The 16,475-nt window shown below is 47.4% G+C and overlaps 9 protein-coding genes across 10 annotated transcripts; 4 read left to right on the top strand and 5 right to left on the bottom strand.

The window, feature by feature from the left end:
* Positions 1–2,216: 2,216 nt before the first annotated feature.
* On the bottom strand, positions 2,217–3,185 carry FOIG_13545 (uncharacterized protein; the record flags this gene model as incomplete). Its single annotated transcript, XM_031214703.1, has 1 exon — positions 2,217–3,185. The coding sequence occupies one exon, from the start codon at positions 3,183–3,185 to the stop codon at positions 2,217–2,219; it is 969 nt and encodes a 322-aa protein (XP_031055500.1).
* Positions 3,186–4,774: 1,589 nt separating this feature from the next.
* Positions 4,775–6,387, top strand: FOIG_13544 (uncharacterized protein; the record flags this gene model as incomplete). The annotated part of the gene is made up of 4 exons (XM_031214702.1): positions 4,775–5,246; positions 5,307–5,962; positions 6,023–6,183; positions 6,234–6,387. 4 exons carry the CDS (start codon positions 4,775–4,777, stop codon positions 6,385–6,387), a joined length of 1,443 nt encoding a protein of 480 aa, XP_031055499.1.
* A 141-nt stretch (positions 6,388–6,528) lies between these two features.
* FOIG_13543 (uncharacterized protein) lies at positions 6,529–7,260 on the bottom strand (the record flags this gene model as incomplete). The annotated part of the gene is made up of 2 exons (XM_031214701.1): positions 6,529–6,649; positions 6,701–7,260. 2 exons carry the CDS (start codon positions 7,258–7,260, stop codon positions 6,529–6,531), a joined length of 681 nt encoding a protein of 226 aa, XP_031055498.1.
* A 696-nt stretch (positions 7,261–7,956) lies between these two features.
* On the bottom strand, positions 7,957–9,098 carry FOIG_13542 (uncharacterized protein; the record flags this gene model as incomplete). The annotated part of the gene is made up of 3 exons (XM_031214700.1): positions 7,957–8,264; positions 8,322–8,792; positions 8,849–9,098. The coding sequence occupies 3 exons, from the start codon at positions 9,096–9,098 to the stop codon at positions 7,957–7,959; spliced, it is 1,029 nt and encodes a 342-aa protein (XP_031055497.1).
* A 598-nt stretch (positions 9,099–9,696) lies between these two features.
* FOIG_13541 (uncharacterized protein) lies at positions 9,697–10,055 on the bottom strand (the record flags this gene model as incomplete). The annotated part of the gene is made up of 1 exon (XM_031214699.1): positions 9,697–10,055. The coding sequence occupies one exon, from the start codon at positions 10,053–10,055 to the stop codon at positions 9,738–9,740; it is 318 nt and encodes a 105-aa protein (XP_031055496.1). The 3' UTR covers positions 9,697–9,737.
* Positions 10,056–10,514: 459 nt separating this feature from the next.
* FOIG_13540 (uncharacterized protein) lies at positions 10,515–11,283 on the top strand (the record flags this gene model as incomplete). Its single annotated transcript, XM_031214698.1, has 2 exons — positions 10,515–10,839; positions 10,895–11,283. 2 exons carry the CDS (start codon positions 10,515–10,517, stop codon positions 11,281–11,283), a joined length of 714 nt encoding a protein of 237 aa, XP_031055495.1.
* A 1,250-nt stretch (positions 11,284–12,533) lies between these two features.
* Positions 12,534–13,648, top strand: FOIG_13539 (uncharacterized protein). Its single transcript, XM_031214697.1, has one exon. It carries the CDS (start codon positions 12,764–12,766, stop codon positions 13,598–13,600), a length of 837 nt encoding a protein of 278 aa, XP_031055494.1. The 5' UTR covers positions 12,534–12,763; the 3' UTR covers positions 13,601–13,648.
* A 302-nt stretch (positions 13,649–13,950) lies between these two features.
* FOIG_13538 (uncharacterized protein) lies at positions 13,951–15,079 on the top strand (the record flags this gene model as incomplete). Its single annotated transcript, XM_031214696.1, has 3 exons — positions 13,951–13,972; positions 14,029–14,258; positions 14,321–15,079. 3 exons carry the CDS (start codon positions 13,951–13,953, stop codon positions 15,077–15,079), a joined length of 1,011 nt encoding a protein of 336 aa, XP_031055493.1.
* A 4-nt stretch (positions 15,080–15,083) lies between these two features.
* On the bottom strand, positions 15,084–16,143 carry FOIG_13537 (uncharacterized protein). Of its 2 annotated transcripts, XM_031214694.1 has the most exons (3): positions 16,011–16,143; positions 15,397–15,947; positions 15,084–15,332 (listed from the first exon to the last, which is right to left on the bottom strand). In XM_031214694.1, exons 1-3 carry the CDS (start codon positions 16,051–16,053, stop codon positions 15,177–15,179), a joined length of 750 nt encoding a protein of 249 aa, XP_031055491.1. In that variant the 5' UTR covers positions 16,054–16,143; the 3' UTR covers positions 15,084–15,176. The 2 variants fall into 2 exon arrangements, with proteins under 2 accessions (XP_031055491.1, XP_031055492.1); XM_031214695.1 differs by having other exon boundaries at positions 15,328–15,947; positions 16,011–16,090.
* Between the last annotated feature and the right edge of the window lie 332 nt (positions 16,144–16,475).

Here is a 16,475-nt window from a genome sequence, read left to right as displayed (position 1 = left end):
GCAGGCTATTGGCTTGGCTTGCCACTGGTCCAGCCAACTAACTCTGTTTACTGACATGAGCCCATGAAACAACACTAATAACACAGCTAGTCTGTTCTGAATATTGGAATCGCCAAGGCCCTACCTTTTCAGCTATTCTTGGCACCTGGCTAGATTTCAGTCTATGACCTGATTCCAATCAGCCTCATTTTTACGGATTGGGAAATGATATTTGTATCCCTTGCTAAGGTTGTTTTTAATTGGTGTTAAAAGTTCCCTGCTTCAAATGGCAGTTATTCTAGATAGACGCCTTATTGCCAAGAAGTTAATTAGTGGCTGCGCGGTAAGTGCCGTCAGAGCAACATATCGATCTCCTTTGTAAGCAAAGATCAACCTAAAGCGGAGAAGTTATATGAAAAGAAGGATTATCAGAGCTGTGGCTGTATGCTGCCTTTAATTGAAGTCTCATCGACCTTACAGTTCTTCAATAATTACTACAATGTCAGCCAACGTTGATATCAGAATCGGCTCCTGGATCGATGAGGATAAGTCATGGTTTTCAGGGCCGCTGCTTCTATTCCAAACACAAAAGCCAACTTTTTAATTGCTGCTATATCCTTTGTTCTGGCCTCTTTTATTCTTCACCTTGCATGGAAAACCCTTATCCTAATTTTGTATGGTATGCTTCTCGTCATACTCGTCCATCTGCTCTTACGCACGAGCTAGAGCAACAGCGGATTCTGTTCCGCAACGATCGGTCTTCAGTAAATGCTGTAATTGGTCTCACGATAGCGTTCTGGCATTGGAGGAGGTGGGCATTAGGAGCTTTCTGGAGGGAGATCTCTCAGCTTTGTGCTCTGCTGATTTTGGCTGCGGTATCCGTTATCGTGCTCAAAGTCTGCGGTATTTTTATTCCGTCGCTGTTTGCGTCTGATGCATCCGATAATGTGAATGTTCTTGCAAAGGCAGGCTCTCGTGGACTCCTCAAACTCCATAGTGCCACGGCTGAGATTGCTGAGGTGTCGTCTGTTGCGTTCCGGGAGCTGGATGAGACAACCTTCGCAAGTCGCTATGCAGCCTAGTTCTATGGTAATGAGTCTGTCGCTGGAAGGATGCAATCCATATTCCCTATTCTTTGCCATTCAGGGCAGACAAATCAGCGCCATGTTCTTTCGATGCCCAGATGTGCTTTCCGGGCCCCGGCGAGTCAATAGGTTTTGACACTGGGTTGCTCGACTCACATAAACATCTTGGAATCAATGCGCACGAAAAGGATAGAGTCCAGTATCGTTGGAAAGCGACCTGCGCGCCGTTGAAGCTCAGCGAGAGCATGTTCAATGTAACGAACGAAAGCGGAACCAACACCACAACCCAATACGCTGAGTTCAAGCTCGGCCCAAGCGAAAACAACCCCTTCACATTCTCTTGGAGCTCCAGGGATCCGGACAATCGAATTGGCTACCAAGTGCATTAAGCAGTCCTTTTGTTTGTATCCTTACCTCCTTGTGCCAATACCTTCTATGTTTTTTATTGTTGCTCACCACTTTCCTTCCTTATAAGACTCTGTCAGCATACCGGGGATTCCGCGATGTTGGGAAGATCTCTTGGGTTCTAATATCTCCCTTGAGGCATCCCGACGCGCATATAACTCTGGTCTTTATTACCTAAAACACGATAGGGTACTCCACTATAGTCAATGGCATTGTATTCCAAGCCAATGGCACAAAAAAGCGTATCTTGGAAAACGAATACGGCAAGCTGTACCTGCGTGATTACAATGCTCGCTTCATCGTTTGTGCAGACCAGCATGAATTCTACAACCCAACTAACAGGTTCAGCTCCGGACTGGATGGCCTTCTAGGCTCGATAGCGGAACCATTCACGACCATGTCAACATCAAAGCAACTAGGAACTGTATTACGGATACAACATAATGCAGAGGCTTATACTGTGGAGAGAAGTCTACAGGAGCTCGGAAGTAACGATTAGTCGCACAAAGTGCAGTAGTTCTTCAATAGCATACATAGACTAACTTTCTATATTATTTAGGTTTGATCGCAAACTCCGTCATCGGCAATACGATACTTGTTTCCCCGGGATGACCTGATGATCAACGGCAACTTGAAACCAGATGCTGGTTCGAGACTTGTCTGGCAAAGTTATAGGCCAACGCTTACCATTACATGGATGATTAGGGTATAAACGATGGCTGTAGCTATGGTCCAGCACAGAACAAGTTATGAATCTACCGGATATATACTCTTAATGGCTCGGTCTCGGTTCTCAAACGCCCTTATGCAGACACCAGTTCCTCTCGAGGGGAAGATGTCAAATCCATGCGGACAACCTGGATACACATGAAGCTCTGCACTGACACCGGACTTGTAGAATTTGGTCGCAAGTCCAATCGACTCGTTCCGGAAGAGATCCAACTCGCCCACCTCGATATACAGAGGCGGCATACTCGTAGCATCTACCATCCGTGCTGGTGCGGCTGTTTCAGTCACCATCTCTCTGCCCCTACTGCAGCCCAGCAGGGCCTGCCAGCCGGTTTCGTTATCTGTGGTGTTCCAGCTCAGAAACGGGGCCAAGTGCTCGTCTGCTGATACTGTGCGATCATCGAGCATGGGGGAAAGCAGGATAAGCTTCGCAAGACGGGGTCCATTGTCCTGTCGAGCAAGGAGTGCCGTTGCTACAGCCAGGCCGCCACCAGCGCTATCCCCCATGATACCAATGCGGCTGCTATCCACACCAAGTTCGTTCGAGTGCGCGACTAGCCACTGAAAAGCGGCATAAACATCGTTGACGGGTATAGGATGGGGATGCTCCGGAGCAAGGCGATAATCAACTGCAAGAAACGGCACCCCTGTGCGGGCGACATATGCCGCCACTACTTTATCATAAGCCTTGACACTGCCCAAGATCATACCCCCACCATGAGCGTAGATCACCGCTGGGCTCGGAGACTTGTGATCTGAAGAGTACCAGCGAAGAAGGATCTTTTGGCCGTCCGAGGTGTCGGCAAAGAAGTCTCTTGTCGTGACGCGATCAAGAGGGAAATTAGGGTCGGCCAAGATAGCGATACCAGGCTCCATTTGAGCGCGTCGGGCTTCGACATCCCCTACCGCAAGGGCATTCGGGGTAGATCTGTTGCCAAAAAGAGATTGCAGAATCGCATCATATTCGGGATCGAATTTGAACGGCATCTTGAAAAAGAAGAACGAAAAAGTAAATTGGCTACTGATGAAGAGCGATTGATTATAGACAACAATGGAAACACGCAAGGGCATACTATCATTGGCGGTCTCCGTGAATTTATAACATGCCGAGCCTATCACGGGAGCCAACCCTGTGCAGGCTCAAGGGTCCTGTGTTAGCCATGGGTTCGTGCACCTAGCCTTGCAATAAAGGAATCATAGCAAAAGCCCGCGTGTCCGCGATCTTATATGCCGCTGTGATGTAGTCTAGCTGATACGCCTGCATGGGTGAGCAAAAGCTCATTTTGGTTTAGGCCCGGAGGAATTTTGCCCAAAATGATGCTAAGGATCCATCTTGACAGAGTGGATAGGTTGGCAATTCTAACCCCTGCAGTACTTTGATGATACACCACGACTAGGGCCAATCAGTAAGCAGGAAGGACCAGAATATATGGGCCCCACTGACGCTACCAAATTCCACGACAGTATACGATAGCGAAAGCGAGACCGATACCGAGAACGTTGATAATGGAAGAGGAACAGCGCTTTCCGCAGGTCTGTCATGGAGTTGAGGTTAACTTCCTTGCTAATTTGAGTGGAAATCGCGGTTTCTTGTTGATGACTCACCTGAATCGAACTGTACGCCGACTTTGATCAAGCATTCTCTCAATCTAAGCCTGGTTCTTGAAGTGGACTAACCTTAAGGAGGCCTGGGTAAAGTCGCGAGGAGACAGCCTTTGACGACTCCCTCATGGAAGGACCCTATGTAATGCTTTCTTAGATATAACTGCTAGTATATCCATCGTCGCGGCTATAGGAGAGTAGACTGAAAAGATACTAACCTATTACATGGTCAGATCAGCAGTCTTCTGGGCAGCCCGAATAGTCATACGTAAGGAACCGGCCTGGGGTTTAAACATAACCAATTTCAGTAGCGATTGGATATCCAGATAATTGCCAAGTAGATTGAGAAACAGGCTACTGATAGGCACTCCTCGAGATCCAGGGTGACGAGTCAATCAGTTAGAGTCGCCATACAAGTGCTGATTATACTTTTAGTACTTACAATTGGCATAGGCAGAAATAAACATCTAAAATTTTGATACAAGCAAATGAGAATACCGTATTAAAGCTGGAGGGGAAGGGAGAGTTTCATTCAATCATACTGCGCATCCGATGCTGCCGATTGGGAGAGATTGGCCAATTACAGTGCCAGATGTCATAACCCAAATTCTACCACGGGGCAAAATCGGCACCTCATTCCGGCGGGAGTAGCAGTCGTTGTACTTAATTACAACGAAAGTCTGAATAAATCGATTAAATTAGGTTGCTCCGACCTCTCCATCTCAATTGAAGCATCTCAGCAGTGTTCAGTTTATCATTCCTCACTGTGCCGGTAAACCACGTGCATGTCCTCGAAGTCTTTCCTCACGAAACGAGATAAACCGTTATGTCTATTGTAGAATCAGCGTATGGGCCCTTGGGCGGTCAAGGATTGATTTGCGGAATACTGATACTCGTAAGTTCTGATCTCCATCGTAGTTGGATATCGAGATTACGCATCTGCGAGTCCAATGGTTCAATGTTGACTGATGCATATGCCTTTCCAGATTCTGGTTCAGATTGTGCGCTTCTATAGCTCTTCAACTCGCCGTCTTCCTGGCCCTATCACGGCGAAGCTATCTTCTTTCTGGCTCGCATCACAATGCCAAAAAGTCCGACGTTCCAAGGAAGTACTGAAGTTGCACCAGAAGCACGGCGACTTTGTTCAAATTGCGCCCAATTATGTGTCCATCAATAACCCCGATGCGATCCAACAGATCTATGGCCATAAAACCGGATTTGTCAAGGGTCCCTTCTACGATGCGTTCCACCAGGTGACGCCAGTAGTTTTTAACACCAGGAATGTGTCAGAGCATACGCGAAAGAGGAAGTATATAAATCCCGCGTTTTCCGCGCGCGCTTTATCGGACTTTGAGCCTTACATGGATGCCGAGATTGTTGGATGGAAGCGCCAACTACTCAAGATTTCCAACGGATCAAAACCACGCGTCGACTTTTCCGTCTGGAGTGAGTTGGCTATCATCGGCGCTGACATGATTTTCCACTAATACCGTTTGCCAAAAACAGCTAATTATCTGGCCTTCGATGTCATTGCTAGCTTTGCATTTGGCGAGCCTTTTGGCTTTGTTGAGAAAGGTGAAGACGAATATGGCCTCATCAAAATCATTGACACCCGCGGCGAGTTTATGAACGCGCTGGGATCTCTTTCGCCTCTGCTGAGATCACTCATGAAGTACAACCCGTTTGATCCATTCTGGAAGAACGGCTTCCAGGCGTCAGCAGGCCTTGCAAAAATCGGAAGAGAAGCATTCGAGAAGCGAAAAGCCTCTGCAGATAATAGCCGAAAGGACCTACTAAGCTTCCTGTTCAACGCAAAAGATCCGGATACGAAGCAACCAATTCCCGAAGACGAAATTATCGCTGAGTCGATCAGCTTCATCGTTGGCGGGAGCGATACGACGAGTAGCACAATGGCCAATTTCATTGACTTTGTGTCTCGGGATGCCGATTTACAGCACCGGATCCAACACGAGATCGATATGATCTTCCCAGGCAAGCCTTCTGATGATTGGGTACCAAGTGACAAAAAGCTGAGTGAGCTCTCATTACTGCTTGCTACTTTGAGGGAAGTGATGCGCTTTCGTCCTACCAGCGCCACCGGGTTAGAACGAGTGACGCCGCAGGGTGGAAAGACTATAGCTGGACAGTTCATACCAGCCGAGGTATGTCGAAGAAAAGAAATACCGTCGAAAAAAGTTGAAATTTGCTGATAATAGGTCTAGACATTAGTCAGCGTCCCAACCTTGGGCATAATGATGGATCCACGGATCTTCGAATCACCTGAGACATTCAGACCAGACCGATGGCTTGAACCAGGTGCAGATAAGCTCATGGAGTACTTTTACCCATTTTCAACAGGGCCAAGAGCATGCATCGGAAGAAAGTTAGTCATTCATGATCCTCAGCAGCGTTTTACATACTAATGATTGCAAGCTTCGCCTGGATGGAGATCTTAAAGGCAGTAGGAGTTGTCTTCAAGCTATTTGATGTCAAGAGAATGAACCCTAAGCCCACCGTGATTAGAGAAGGTTTCTTTAACAAGGCCGTTGAATGTGAAGTCGAGATTCACAAGAGACACTTTAGCTGAGATGCATGGATGAGTTGTCGGTATAAGATCTGATTTAATTTTTATTTAAATTTGGAGTTATGCCTGAGGTTCTTGTTATAAACTAATCAATACACCTCCCAAGTCCGCCATATGTATAGAACTCTGCAAACGAATATGGCTTTAGTAAGCAGCTGTTCTGTTTCTGTCAACATAAGCTTCCATGACATGTTGCTCTTTGACGCGGTGCTCCTTGTAGCGGTCACGGACTTCGTGGAATGCTGCAGTGATGGCATGGAGGATTCTGTAACAGGTTAGCTGCAGGACTTGAAAAGCGTTCATGAGTGTCACTTACGTGCTGATGATGGCGAGAATGAATGTACCCCAAGGCAGATTGCAGCTGTCATCCGACGAGTTCGCATTGATTCCAAAGGTACTTGAGAAACCTTCAGTCTTGTAGCAATGACGTGGACCAGCCATGCCACCATTGGGGCAAGTAAGAACAGAGACAGCTATGAAAGCTCCGACGAAAGCAATATCCAACAGCACCCAAAGCCAGCGAAGCCATCTTGGACCACCGCCCTTGAGAAGCAGTGACATCAGCATAGCAACGAGTGTGTACAGAACAGCAGCTGCCAGGATGCCTTCAACAGCGCCATAGGAACTGTTAACGCCGCGACGCGTCTTGATGGCATTGACAAGGTTATAGACCTTGCGGAGACGGGCTGAGAAGAGTCCAAGGGAGATGACGGCGGAGAGGAATTGTGCAACGCGTATAAGGCGAAGGAACCAGCGATAGAGGCGGGAATGTTTGAGCCTGTCTGGAACCCAGCGGGTCAATAAACCTGTTTCGCGACCACGATCATAAGTGGTGCCGTAGTCGGTGGGAGCAGCGCGATTGTCATAGTGAGCCATGGTGATGCGGTAAATATGCTGAAGCAACGGTGTTGGAGTGGGCTCGCTAGTTGACGAGTATATATGATGGAACTCTGAAATAGATGAGATGGACTCTTTTTCCTGACAATGATGCTTAATTATAATTTTCGTAATCTATGCGAGACGTCATAATGTCATACAAGTCAAGGCATTACATTCCCAGCCCTGTGACATGGCCAGCCCGTCACAGTCGTCATGGATCAGAGTTTCAGCCTCTAATGACATTTCAACCACTAAATTTGCTTCTTGTATTCAATTCGGTCAGCCAAGACGCGGGAACTGCCTTGTTTTTATCTCTCCTCCCCTTGGACGTGCCATGGCTTGAAGTCCACTTTATCTGGAAGAAATGCTCCGGGCCGGTGCCGAAGGGCTTGGCTTACGATTTACAGTGACACCGGTGACGATCTTCCCGATTCGGCACTTTAAAACCGGATGTTATTAGAGTAGAGCTAGGCCCGGATCGCAGATCTTTGAATCAATCGTCCACTCAGAATCACCAACATGTTGCCTGTATACAAGCCTTGTACAGAGGTAACGAGATAGAAAGGCTTGTCGCTGGAAGAGGTGAGATGACGTTGACCCAAACGATTCTTCGCTGTGTTTTCTTTTCACTCGGTGAATTTTATGTTTCTCTCTATACCGGTAATGACTGATATTTACAAAGATATGTGACTCTCAGAGGCAATCCAAAAAGTCACTTAAAATATCCTCCTCGCTCGCAAAGCCTTGCTGACCAATGTCTCGCAAGATACTCTCGGCTCGTTTAATAAGCCCATCCACATTGGAGAGATCCCTCCCTTTTACTGCCTGGTCTTCGCCCTTCACCAACTTCTCTTTTTTCGTTGAGATAAGTCGAATCTTGTATCGTAGCTCATTCCACGTTGAATTATGACAGTACGCAAATATTCTATCATTCACAAGCGAAGAAAGAGCTACTGCAGCGAACAAAAGACGTGCCGCATCTTGGACATCAGTGTAGTATGCTATGAGATGTGTCAGTCTGTACCACTAGTAGTGGCCGATGAGGATAGAGTGCCCACCGACTTGACCAGATACGATATCCCATTCACCCTCAGCCGCCGCCTTCAACATGCTGAAGGTAGAAGTCGTGTTATAGGGATCAAGGGCTCGTCCAAATTGTCCATCAGGTACCACACAGTTTGCAACAAAGGAATTTTGGTTCGTGCCAACCCATGACCAAAAGGCCAATTCTGCCAAAGCCCGACTGGCACTGTAGACGTCCATAAATCTACCGAGGCCATCTACATCCGGCTCACAGCAGGCCTTCCTGATAGCCTCGTAGTTGAACATGCTTGAAGTGACATGGTACAGGTGGTTGTAATTGGTAGACTCAACTGCCTTGGAGCGTGAACTGAGAACGTAGCGCTTCACTCCAGCGCGGGCTGCAGCTTCAAGACTGTTGATAGTACCTTTAATCACAGGCTCTACCATCTTTGCAGGGTCCGCATTCAGTATGGTCGGTGTTGAAATATAGATAACACCCTTGGCGCCTGTGACATCCTGGTGAGCTCCGGTCGCGTAATAGAAGAGAAGGGCGTCCTCTCACCTTTGAAGGCTTCATCAAATGCCCCTTCAGCTTCAAAGTCAGACACGTGAACCAGCTCGAACATGTTGGGCCACTTGGTATCAAATAGGTTATACATCCACTGTCGATTTTCCTCCACATCCCTCACAGTTCCCCGGACGAAGAAGCCTGCCTGGAGGAGTTTTTCACAAGTCTCAACCCCCATGTAGCCATTCGCACCGATGACTACAACGGTGGAGCCAAATGGAATTGCAGGATCAGAGATATGCATCTTGATAGCTTGAGTAAGGATGTAGAAAGATGGAGTGAATTGCCTTGGCATTGAGAGCTTGTTGCACTGTCATGTAATCATATATAATGCTTTGTATATGAGCTCTCCGTCAAAACGATTCATAGGATATTATAAATCTTGCACAGCTTAGTATTATTCAGCTTTGCTTCGTAATTGCGATGTCTCGTAATGTGAAAGCCCAACATAAGAGTCAACTTCTAAGCATGGTCACGGATGAGGCTAGCGTTGCGCGCATGTCGCGATAGTGGTGGAACCCCAAAATCAGATTATAAACCGCCACAAGGGAGCATTAATTTGTCCACTCAATCTCCAAGCTATCTTCAGAGTCGTGCAGGAAGTTCATGTGCTTTTGGGATTACAAGCATTCCGAGATAACCCACCATATACAACAGAATTGGCGATGAAGGTTGGAAGGTTTATAGAAACTCAGAGCAGGATCTACTAAAGCCCGACTGCGGCTGGGAACATTTGAAAAGATCTAATATTTATAACATATATCATTTCGCAGGATCTGAGCCAGTGATAGGACATGTTTCAGTGCTGTAATTCCTTTGATACAGAGATGTCTGTCTCAAGGCCCGGCTGCACGCTATAAAGAGCCGTTGTTTCGGGCGCGACTCAGGTCGCGACTTTGCCCAGAAGGAAAATGGCGTCCTTGTTGCTGAAGTTGGCCACGTCCCCCATTATCTCGGCGACCTCAGGCCCTGCAAAAGCAATCTTGACCTGGCTTTCATCCTCCCATTCGACGATGGACCCAAATGCGTATGGGCTGGGTGAACCGTCTAGCCCATTCGTGAATTGTGTAGCTGACCAGCTTTTGACACCATATTTACCCCATTGTTCTTGGATAAGAGGCATGTGTTTGGATACATAGTAGTCAAAATCGTATTTGGCATCCGGCTCGTTGGGAAAGAGGACAGTGACGGTGAAGGTCATGCTGACAGTGATTTTGAATGAGGATTGGAGTGAAGAAACTGTTGTTGGTTTTTGTTATGGCGTATGGAGCTGACGGTGAGACAGAGGAGGGAGAACACTGATGACAGGATAGCAAGTCTTTATGCTTGAGCAATTCGAGCTGGCGGCTATCGACCATGCCTTACCCACGGCGTTATCGGGTATACTTGTCATCATCAGACTTAAGGTTTAATACGGCCCACTTCGATCTAATAGTGTTACAAATCACGGTCCAACAACATTAGCGAGGTAAGTGACGTGGAATCATCAGTTGGCACAGCGCGCTAGCCTTGCGAAGACTACTACTTCACTCGGCAAAAATATGTCGAGTTGGCAACTCATATATGAGTGCATCCTCTGCCTCTGCAGATTCCATCTTCGCTTAAATTCCCATAGTATCAAACGTCCTGAACAATTACTTTTCTGATTTCATCCCTCACCATGTCAACGGGGCAGAAGCTTTTGGTTGTCCTTACATCGCAAGATGTCCTTCCCACACGGGCCAACATGAAAACAGGATGGTATCTTCCTGAGCTAGTTCACCCATACAACGACTTGGATGGCCACGTAGAACTCGTTGTGGCTTCACCTAAGGGAGGGGAAGCCCCTGTTGATCCGTATTCCATTGAGGATTCTAAGAATGATGAAGCTTGCAAGAGGTTTCTTAAAGAGAACGAGCATGCCTGGAAGAATACCCTGAAGCTCGAAAGCTTCCTTGGCAAGTCTGCCGAGTATGTCGGAATCTTTTTCGTTGGAGGTCATGGACGTGAGTTTTCTCCTCTTTGACCACCGTCCCTCGAAATACTTACACACTATCCTAGCTATGTTCGATCTCGCCGTAGATCCCACGTCTCACGCCCTGATTCGTGAGTTCTACGAATCAAACAAGTTGGTCTCCGCAGTTTGCCACGGGCCAGCGGCTCTGGCTAACGTCAAGCTGTCAGACGGAAGCTACATGGTTCAGGGACAGACCGTCACAGGATTCTCCAATGCCGAAGAGGATGCTTACAAGTTCACGGACGCAATGCCGTTCTTGCTCGAAGACAAGCTGAAGGAACATGGCGGGCAGTATGAGAAAGCGGACCAGCTCTTTGGCGTCAAGGTGGTTACCAGCGGGAAGAGCGAGAACTTGATTACTGGACAGAATCCTCCCAGCGCTGGGGTCATTGGCAAGGTTTTGTTGCAGGCTATTCAGAAGGGCATGGTTTGAGCTGTGGTTAGGTTAGATAGCTTGCGCTGGTACAAGTGATTTTTTACAACTTTACAACCTTGATATGCTCGCAAGACACAAACCAATTGGTACTGGTCGTAGATCCAGGCTTAGATTCGTCAGACAGCTAGTTAATAGTTAAACAAGTATCATGCTGCTGTGTCGCTGATGCGTGTTGTGTTAAGATGATTACTTGCACATGATGCGTCCAGTGTATTGGAGACTACGGAAACATGACCAGCATGGATGAGACTTCTTGTTGCAAGGTTCAGTAGGAAGACTAGCTTTCGCCACGCGACTTAACTTCATATCGCACAGCCAGATCACAATTCAGACGCTTTACTAATCACTTGAACAGACCAACCTACAATGGCGGTGAACGGAAAAGCTTCCTGAAGAACATACGAGTCGAAATATTCTACCATTTCTTGGATCCTGCCAAGGAATTAATTGGAAGTGACATTTGGAGTTGGAATGATTGAGTTTTTGGGTGGTACCAATCTCACTAACCTCTTATGGCTAGCCATCCGGACTACGCTAGGAGGCTTATCTGCAGCTCCATAGACTAAGCCTTTAGCGGTTAACATTGGGCAACAACCTTGTCTTGACACGCAAACTCTATTGTGAGCGGAGATATTGCATAATGTCGACTGGATACTAACTTCTTCTTCCTCTTCCTCTTTGGTAGCTCGTCACATCCTCTGCGGTTCTTGTCATACGGTCATTCCAGCTGAAGTCGAGTCATAGCACCTCTATCTGTCCCTACTACTGCCAACGACTGGTTCCCTCTCCAGGATTCTCTTCCGGTACCAATCTAGAAAGAAGCCCTGAGTGGGGATGCGCAGTCATCCAACATGGTTAACACCGGCCGACCCTCAATGGACTGTTTGCCCTGTAGACGACGGAAGCTCCGAGTATGCCTATTGGCCATTTTAGTTCTTTATTAGAGTGGCTGACATCTGACCCTAAGTGCGACCTAAAACCGGAATCCTGTGGCCAGTGTCGCCGAGCCAACATCTCATGCCATGGCTACCGGAATGTCAAGGACCTGGCGTTCCGTGACCAGACACGTGTAGCCAGGCAAAAGGTGCTGGCCCGCCAAGGATATGCCTACCAACTCATCACGTTACCTTCGCCGATGCTAGACCTGAATCTGGACGTCGAGACGCGGTGCAGAGATACGTTTTTCCTGCTGTATGTTGACGGTCTATCACGGAGTTGCTCCTCTCTCCCACCGCTATACAACCAGGCCCCAATCTCGAAACATCTTGCATATAGTGTGAATGCAGTCAGCCTTGCGTTCTCGGCAGTACAGTTCGACAGCCGAGAACTAATCAGTACCGCCTTCAACAGATACTCGGCTGCCATAGGGAATCTAAGACATTCACTATGCGAGCCGAACGTGTTGATCGGTGATGAAATTTTGCAGTCAATACTACTTCTTGATCTATTTGAAAAGCTAACAGCACCGAGCCTTGGCATGCCAGGGTCTTCAATGACCCATATTCGAGGGGCAATGTCAATAATCGAGTCGCGGGGAAAGTTGAACTTTGCAAGTGCTTTGTCAACTCAAATCGCCAGAAATATTCTATCTCACTTTATAATTAGTTGTGGAATAACCAAGACTTCTATCCTTGACTCGCAAGTCGCCGTCTGGAAGGATCTTTCAGGGCTGATCATGGATAGTAAATGGGACTATATGGGAATTCTAGTGGATATTGTCAACTTGAGGGCCATGTTGACCAAGGGAATAATGGTTGACGACAGCAAGATGAATGGAAGGGTGTTCGACATAAACTGCAAGCTTGAATACCTTGCAGATTCATTGGAAAGGTCTTGCGGGCCTGCCGCCGTCTTCTTAAGCGATTGGCAAGCCCTGGACGGAGAATACGATGTCTACCCGAACCACTTTACAATGCAACTACATAACGCTGTACGGATGATGCGTTTAGAGATGGAAGGATTGATAAGCGATAGATGCCACGAACAAAACGGTGATGCGATCAACAAGATCGCGAAGCAAATATGCCGCTCTGTTGCGCCTTACATCATGCCACAAGCCAGGCCAGAGAATTCCGAGCCTTTCACGCCGATGCAGAAGCTGGAGTGCAGGATACTGATGGCACCTCTCTACCAAGCTGCTCAGTTGTCAACAGACAATTGCGTGCAGGAATGGATTTGGAGAATACTAGAGTACATGGCAGAGAAGGGTAATATGCGGATAGCGAGGGATGTGCTTGACTTGTCGAAGAAACGACTGGACATAGACTATTGGACTATTTGGGCCATGGCAGGATGCTATGCAACAGCAGCATAAGATAGTCTGCAGGCATATTACATGAATCCGGACATTAGCTTTAAGTCCATCCAATACGAGTATTCGTAAGCAAATCTACCCGGATACCACCAAAGAAATCGCGCCGGGGGTAGTCTCGTTGAGGTTAGCCATGGGTTGGAAAAAGCTTATTGACATTCAAAGCTAAAATGGATGGCCCATCTCGGCATTTCCTGCAAACCGAAGGCCGAACTGGGTCTAGACACACGATTCATCAGTGTATCGTGGCAGGTATTTAAGTCTGACGAGCCTTGCAGCGAGCCTAGAGTACGACAATCAATTTCTTCGATCATCACTAAGGTGTAACGTTATCGCATCCCATATCACTCACAATGACTCGAGTTCTCGTCACAGGTATATCTAATCGAGTATTCATCCAAAATTGTCTTTGTATTTAACGCGCAGTGTAGGCGGCACCGGCTTCGTTGCTGGACATGTGATTGATGTCCTCCTTAAGCGTGGCCATAACGTCGTAACTACTGTTCGCTCAGAGCAAAAGGCCCAGTCAATCCGCAATGAGTTCCAAGGCGTTGGTGAAGAGAAGCTTGACTTTGCTATCGTCCCTGATATTGCTGCCAAGGATGCCTTTCAAGGCTTGGGCGCATATGGCCTCGAAGCGGCCATCCACATCGCTAGTCCCGTGAGTCAATGGCGGATTCATAACTACCGTTCGAGCTTCCGAAATTAACCTTTGTTGTCTAGTTCCACTACAATATCACAGACGCCAAAAAGGATTTGATCGATCCAGCCGTCCTTGGCACAACTTCAGTACTTGATGCACTCCACAAGACTTGCCCCACTGTTCGACGAGTTGCGTTGACGTCATCCTTTGCTGCGATCCTGGACCCTAAGCTATCGTTCACAGGTGCGAAAAAGACGTACACTGAGGCCGATTGGAGTCCTCTTACTATGGAAGATGCTTACTCCAACCCGGGGCTTGCTTATGCTGCATCCAAAGCATTTGCTGAGAAGGCTGCTTGGGATTTTATGGCCGACAAGAAACCCGATTTCTCTCTTACAACAATCTGTCCTCCGATGGTCTACGGTCCAGTGAAGTACCCAGTCAAGTCCCTCGACTCCGTCAACACATCCAACCAGCTACTGGCTGATATCATCAATGGGAAGCATAAAAGCGGTCTTCCTCCAACTCAGCTTCCTCTCTGGGTTGATGTCCGCGATGTGGCATTGGCCCATGTCAAGGCTGTAGAGACGGAAGAGGCAGCGGATAAGCGCATCTTTGTCACTGCCGGGTACTACAGTAACCAGGAATTATATGAAATCCTGTACGAGAACTTTCCAGATTTGCGGGACAGGCTGCCGGACGAGGCCAACAAAGGAGGCGACCCAAACCCAGCTCTAGATTCCTTTGGCTATGATGCCACTCGGGCAAACACAATTCTTGGAATCGATTGGATACCGTATAAGAAGACAGTCATTGATTCAGTCAAGTCTCTTCTCTGAACTTGACAACAGCATTTATCCGATACAATTTAGTATATTATCTATGAAATTTCGGGATAAACCATCTTCTGATCTACATACCTGTGCATCATGCACATCACCAAGGTAGCTCCTTGTTTTCCCACGAAAGGAACCTTCCTGATGTTGCATTCCTTGTCGCGCCATCTATTACACTGGCGATTCCATTTACACCATCCTGCACAGAAACAGGAGCCGCCGATAGCCCTGAGCTCTGTGCAGCATGATTCCCCAGCTACTATTAGTCAGACCAAGGCACAACGAGAGTGACTGTGCAGTAGATATATAGGTTTACTTACATCAGTTTGAAGCCATCCAGGATTCATGCTGAAGGCCACCAGATCCGGATTCTCGAAGTGTATCCTCCTCGTGATGAAGTTAAGAGCTGCTTTAGACGAGCCATATGCAGTATTTTCGACCTTCAGATTTTCCATGAAACCAAGGCTTCCTGCACCTGAAGAGATGGTCACAAACTTTGGTGCTTTTGCGGCGTGGAGGAGGGGCCAGGTTGCTTGGAATAACAGCAGTGGTGCCACGGAATTGATCTTGAAATGATCCATCATCTCCTTGACTGGGGTCACCTCTGCCGTTCCAAAGTACTTGGAGATTCCGGCATTAGCAATGACAAGATCAAGCTTCGTGATACCGTGGTCTCGCTTCAAAGTGCTCATGGCGTCCGGGGCGTCCGTCTCGGAAGCACTATCAATCTTTACCAAGATGCATCTGCTGTTGGTACCCTTGGTGACTTGCAATAATGCCTTTGAGCTTTCAGCTGTCGGGTTACGAACAGCGGCGACGACAACATGATCCGGGCGAGCGATATATGTCTGGAAAAGGCCTCTTCCGATGCCTGGAGTTGAGTATATGTGGTTAGACGAATGGAAAGTGTATTCGGCGCGTCGAGAGAACATACCCCGGTTGCAACCAGTAATAAGCACATATGTAGCGTGTGGCATGATTCAGGAAGATAAACTACTTATTACAAATGGACGGTGAGGCACAAGATGAAGTGGTAATGACAGTGACCTTGGCAGTACCGGTTACGTGGGGAAGAAAAGAAAGGGTGCCAAGCACCTGCTTTATATAGTTGTAAATTACGCTATCTCTGCTTAAGGTTCGATCAGCAAGCTACCAACCTGTTCGGTTACTCCCGCACTATAAGGACCCGACTGCACCCGAGGACAGGGCAAAGTCTGTGTTAAAAAGTTATAAAAGAAGCTTCGTTGGAGAGCGGTGGTAGGAGGCCCTATTCTTGCGCTTTAGAAGAAGTAAATATAAATATAAAGAGTCAGTTCTCTTTTATCTTCACGTGGCATCTTAGATCTTTCATATCTAATGTTACTTAGCTTTGCTTTGTAATTACGAGGTTCTTACGTGA

Source organism: Fusarium odoratissimum, assembly GCF_000260195.1.
Source record: "Fusarium odoratissimum NRRL 54006 unplaced genomic scaffold supercont1.34, whole genome shotgun sequence".
Taxonomy (NCBI): domain Eukaryota; kingdom Fungi; phylum Ascomycota; class Sordariomycetes; order Hypocreales; family Nectriaceae; genus Fusarium; species Fusarium odoratissimum.
Note: the sequence above shows the minus strand (reverse complement) of the source record. Positions and strands in the feature narration are given on the sequence as shown.

Coding starts and splice junctions, on each gene's coding strand:
- FOIG_13539 (XM_031214697.1), top strand. CDS start 12,764: ATGCCAGGGTCTTCAATGACCCATATTCGAGGGGCAATGTCAATAATC.
- FOIG_13537 (XM_031214694.1), bottom strand. CDS start 16,053: ATGCCACACGCTACATATGTGCTTATTACTGGTTGCAACCGGG. Junction 15,948..16,010: donor TATTACTGGTTGCAACCGGG/GTATGTTCTCTC, acceptor ACTCAACTCCAG/GCATCGGAAGAGGCCTTTTC. Junction 15,333..15,396: donor CTGGATGGCTTCAAACTGAT/GTAAGTAAACCT, acceptor GACTAATAGTAG/CTGGGGAATCATGCTGCACA.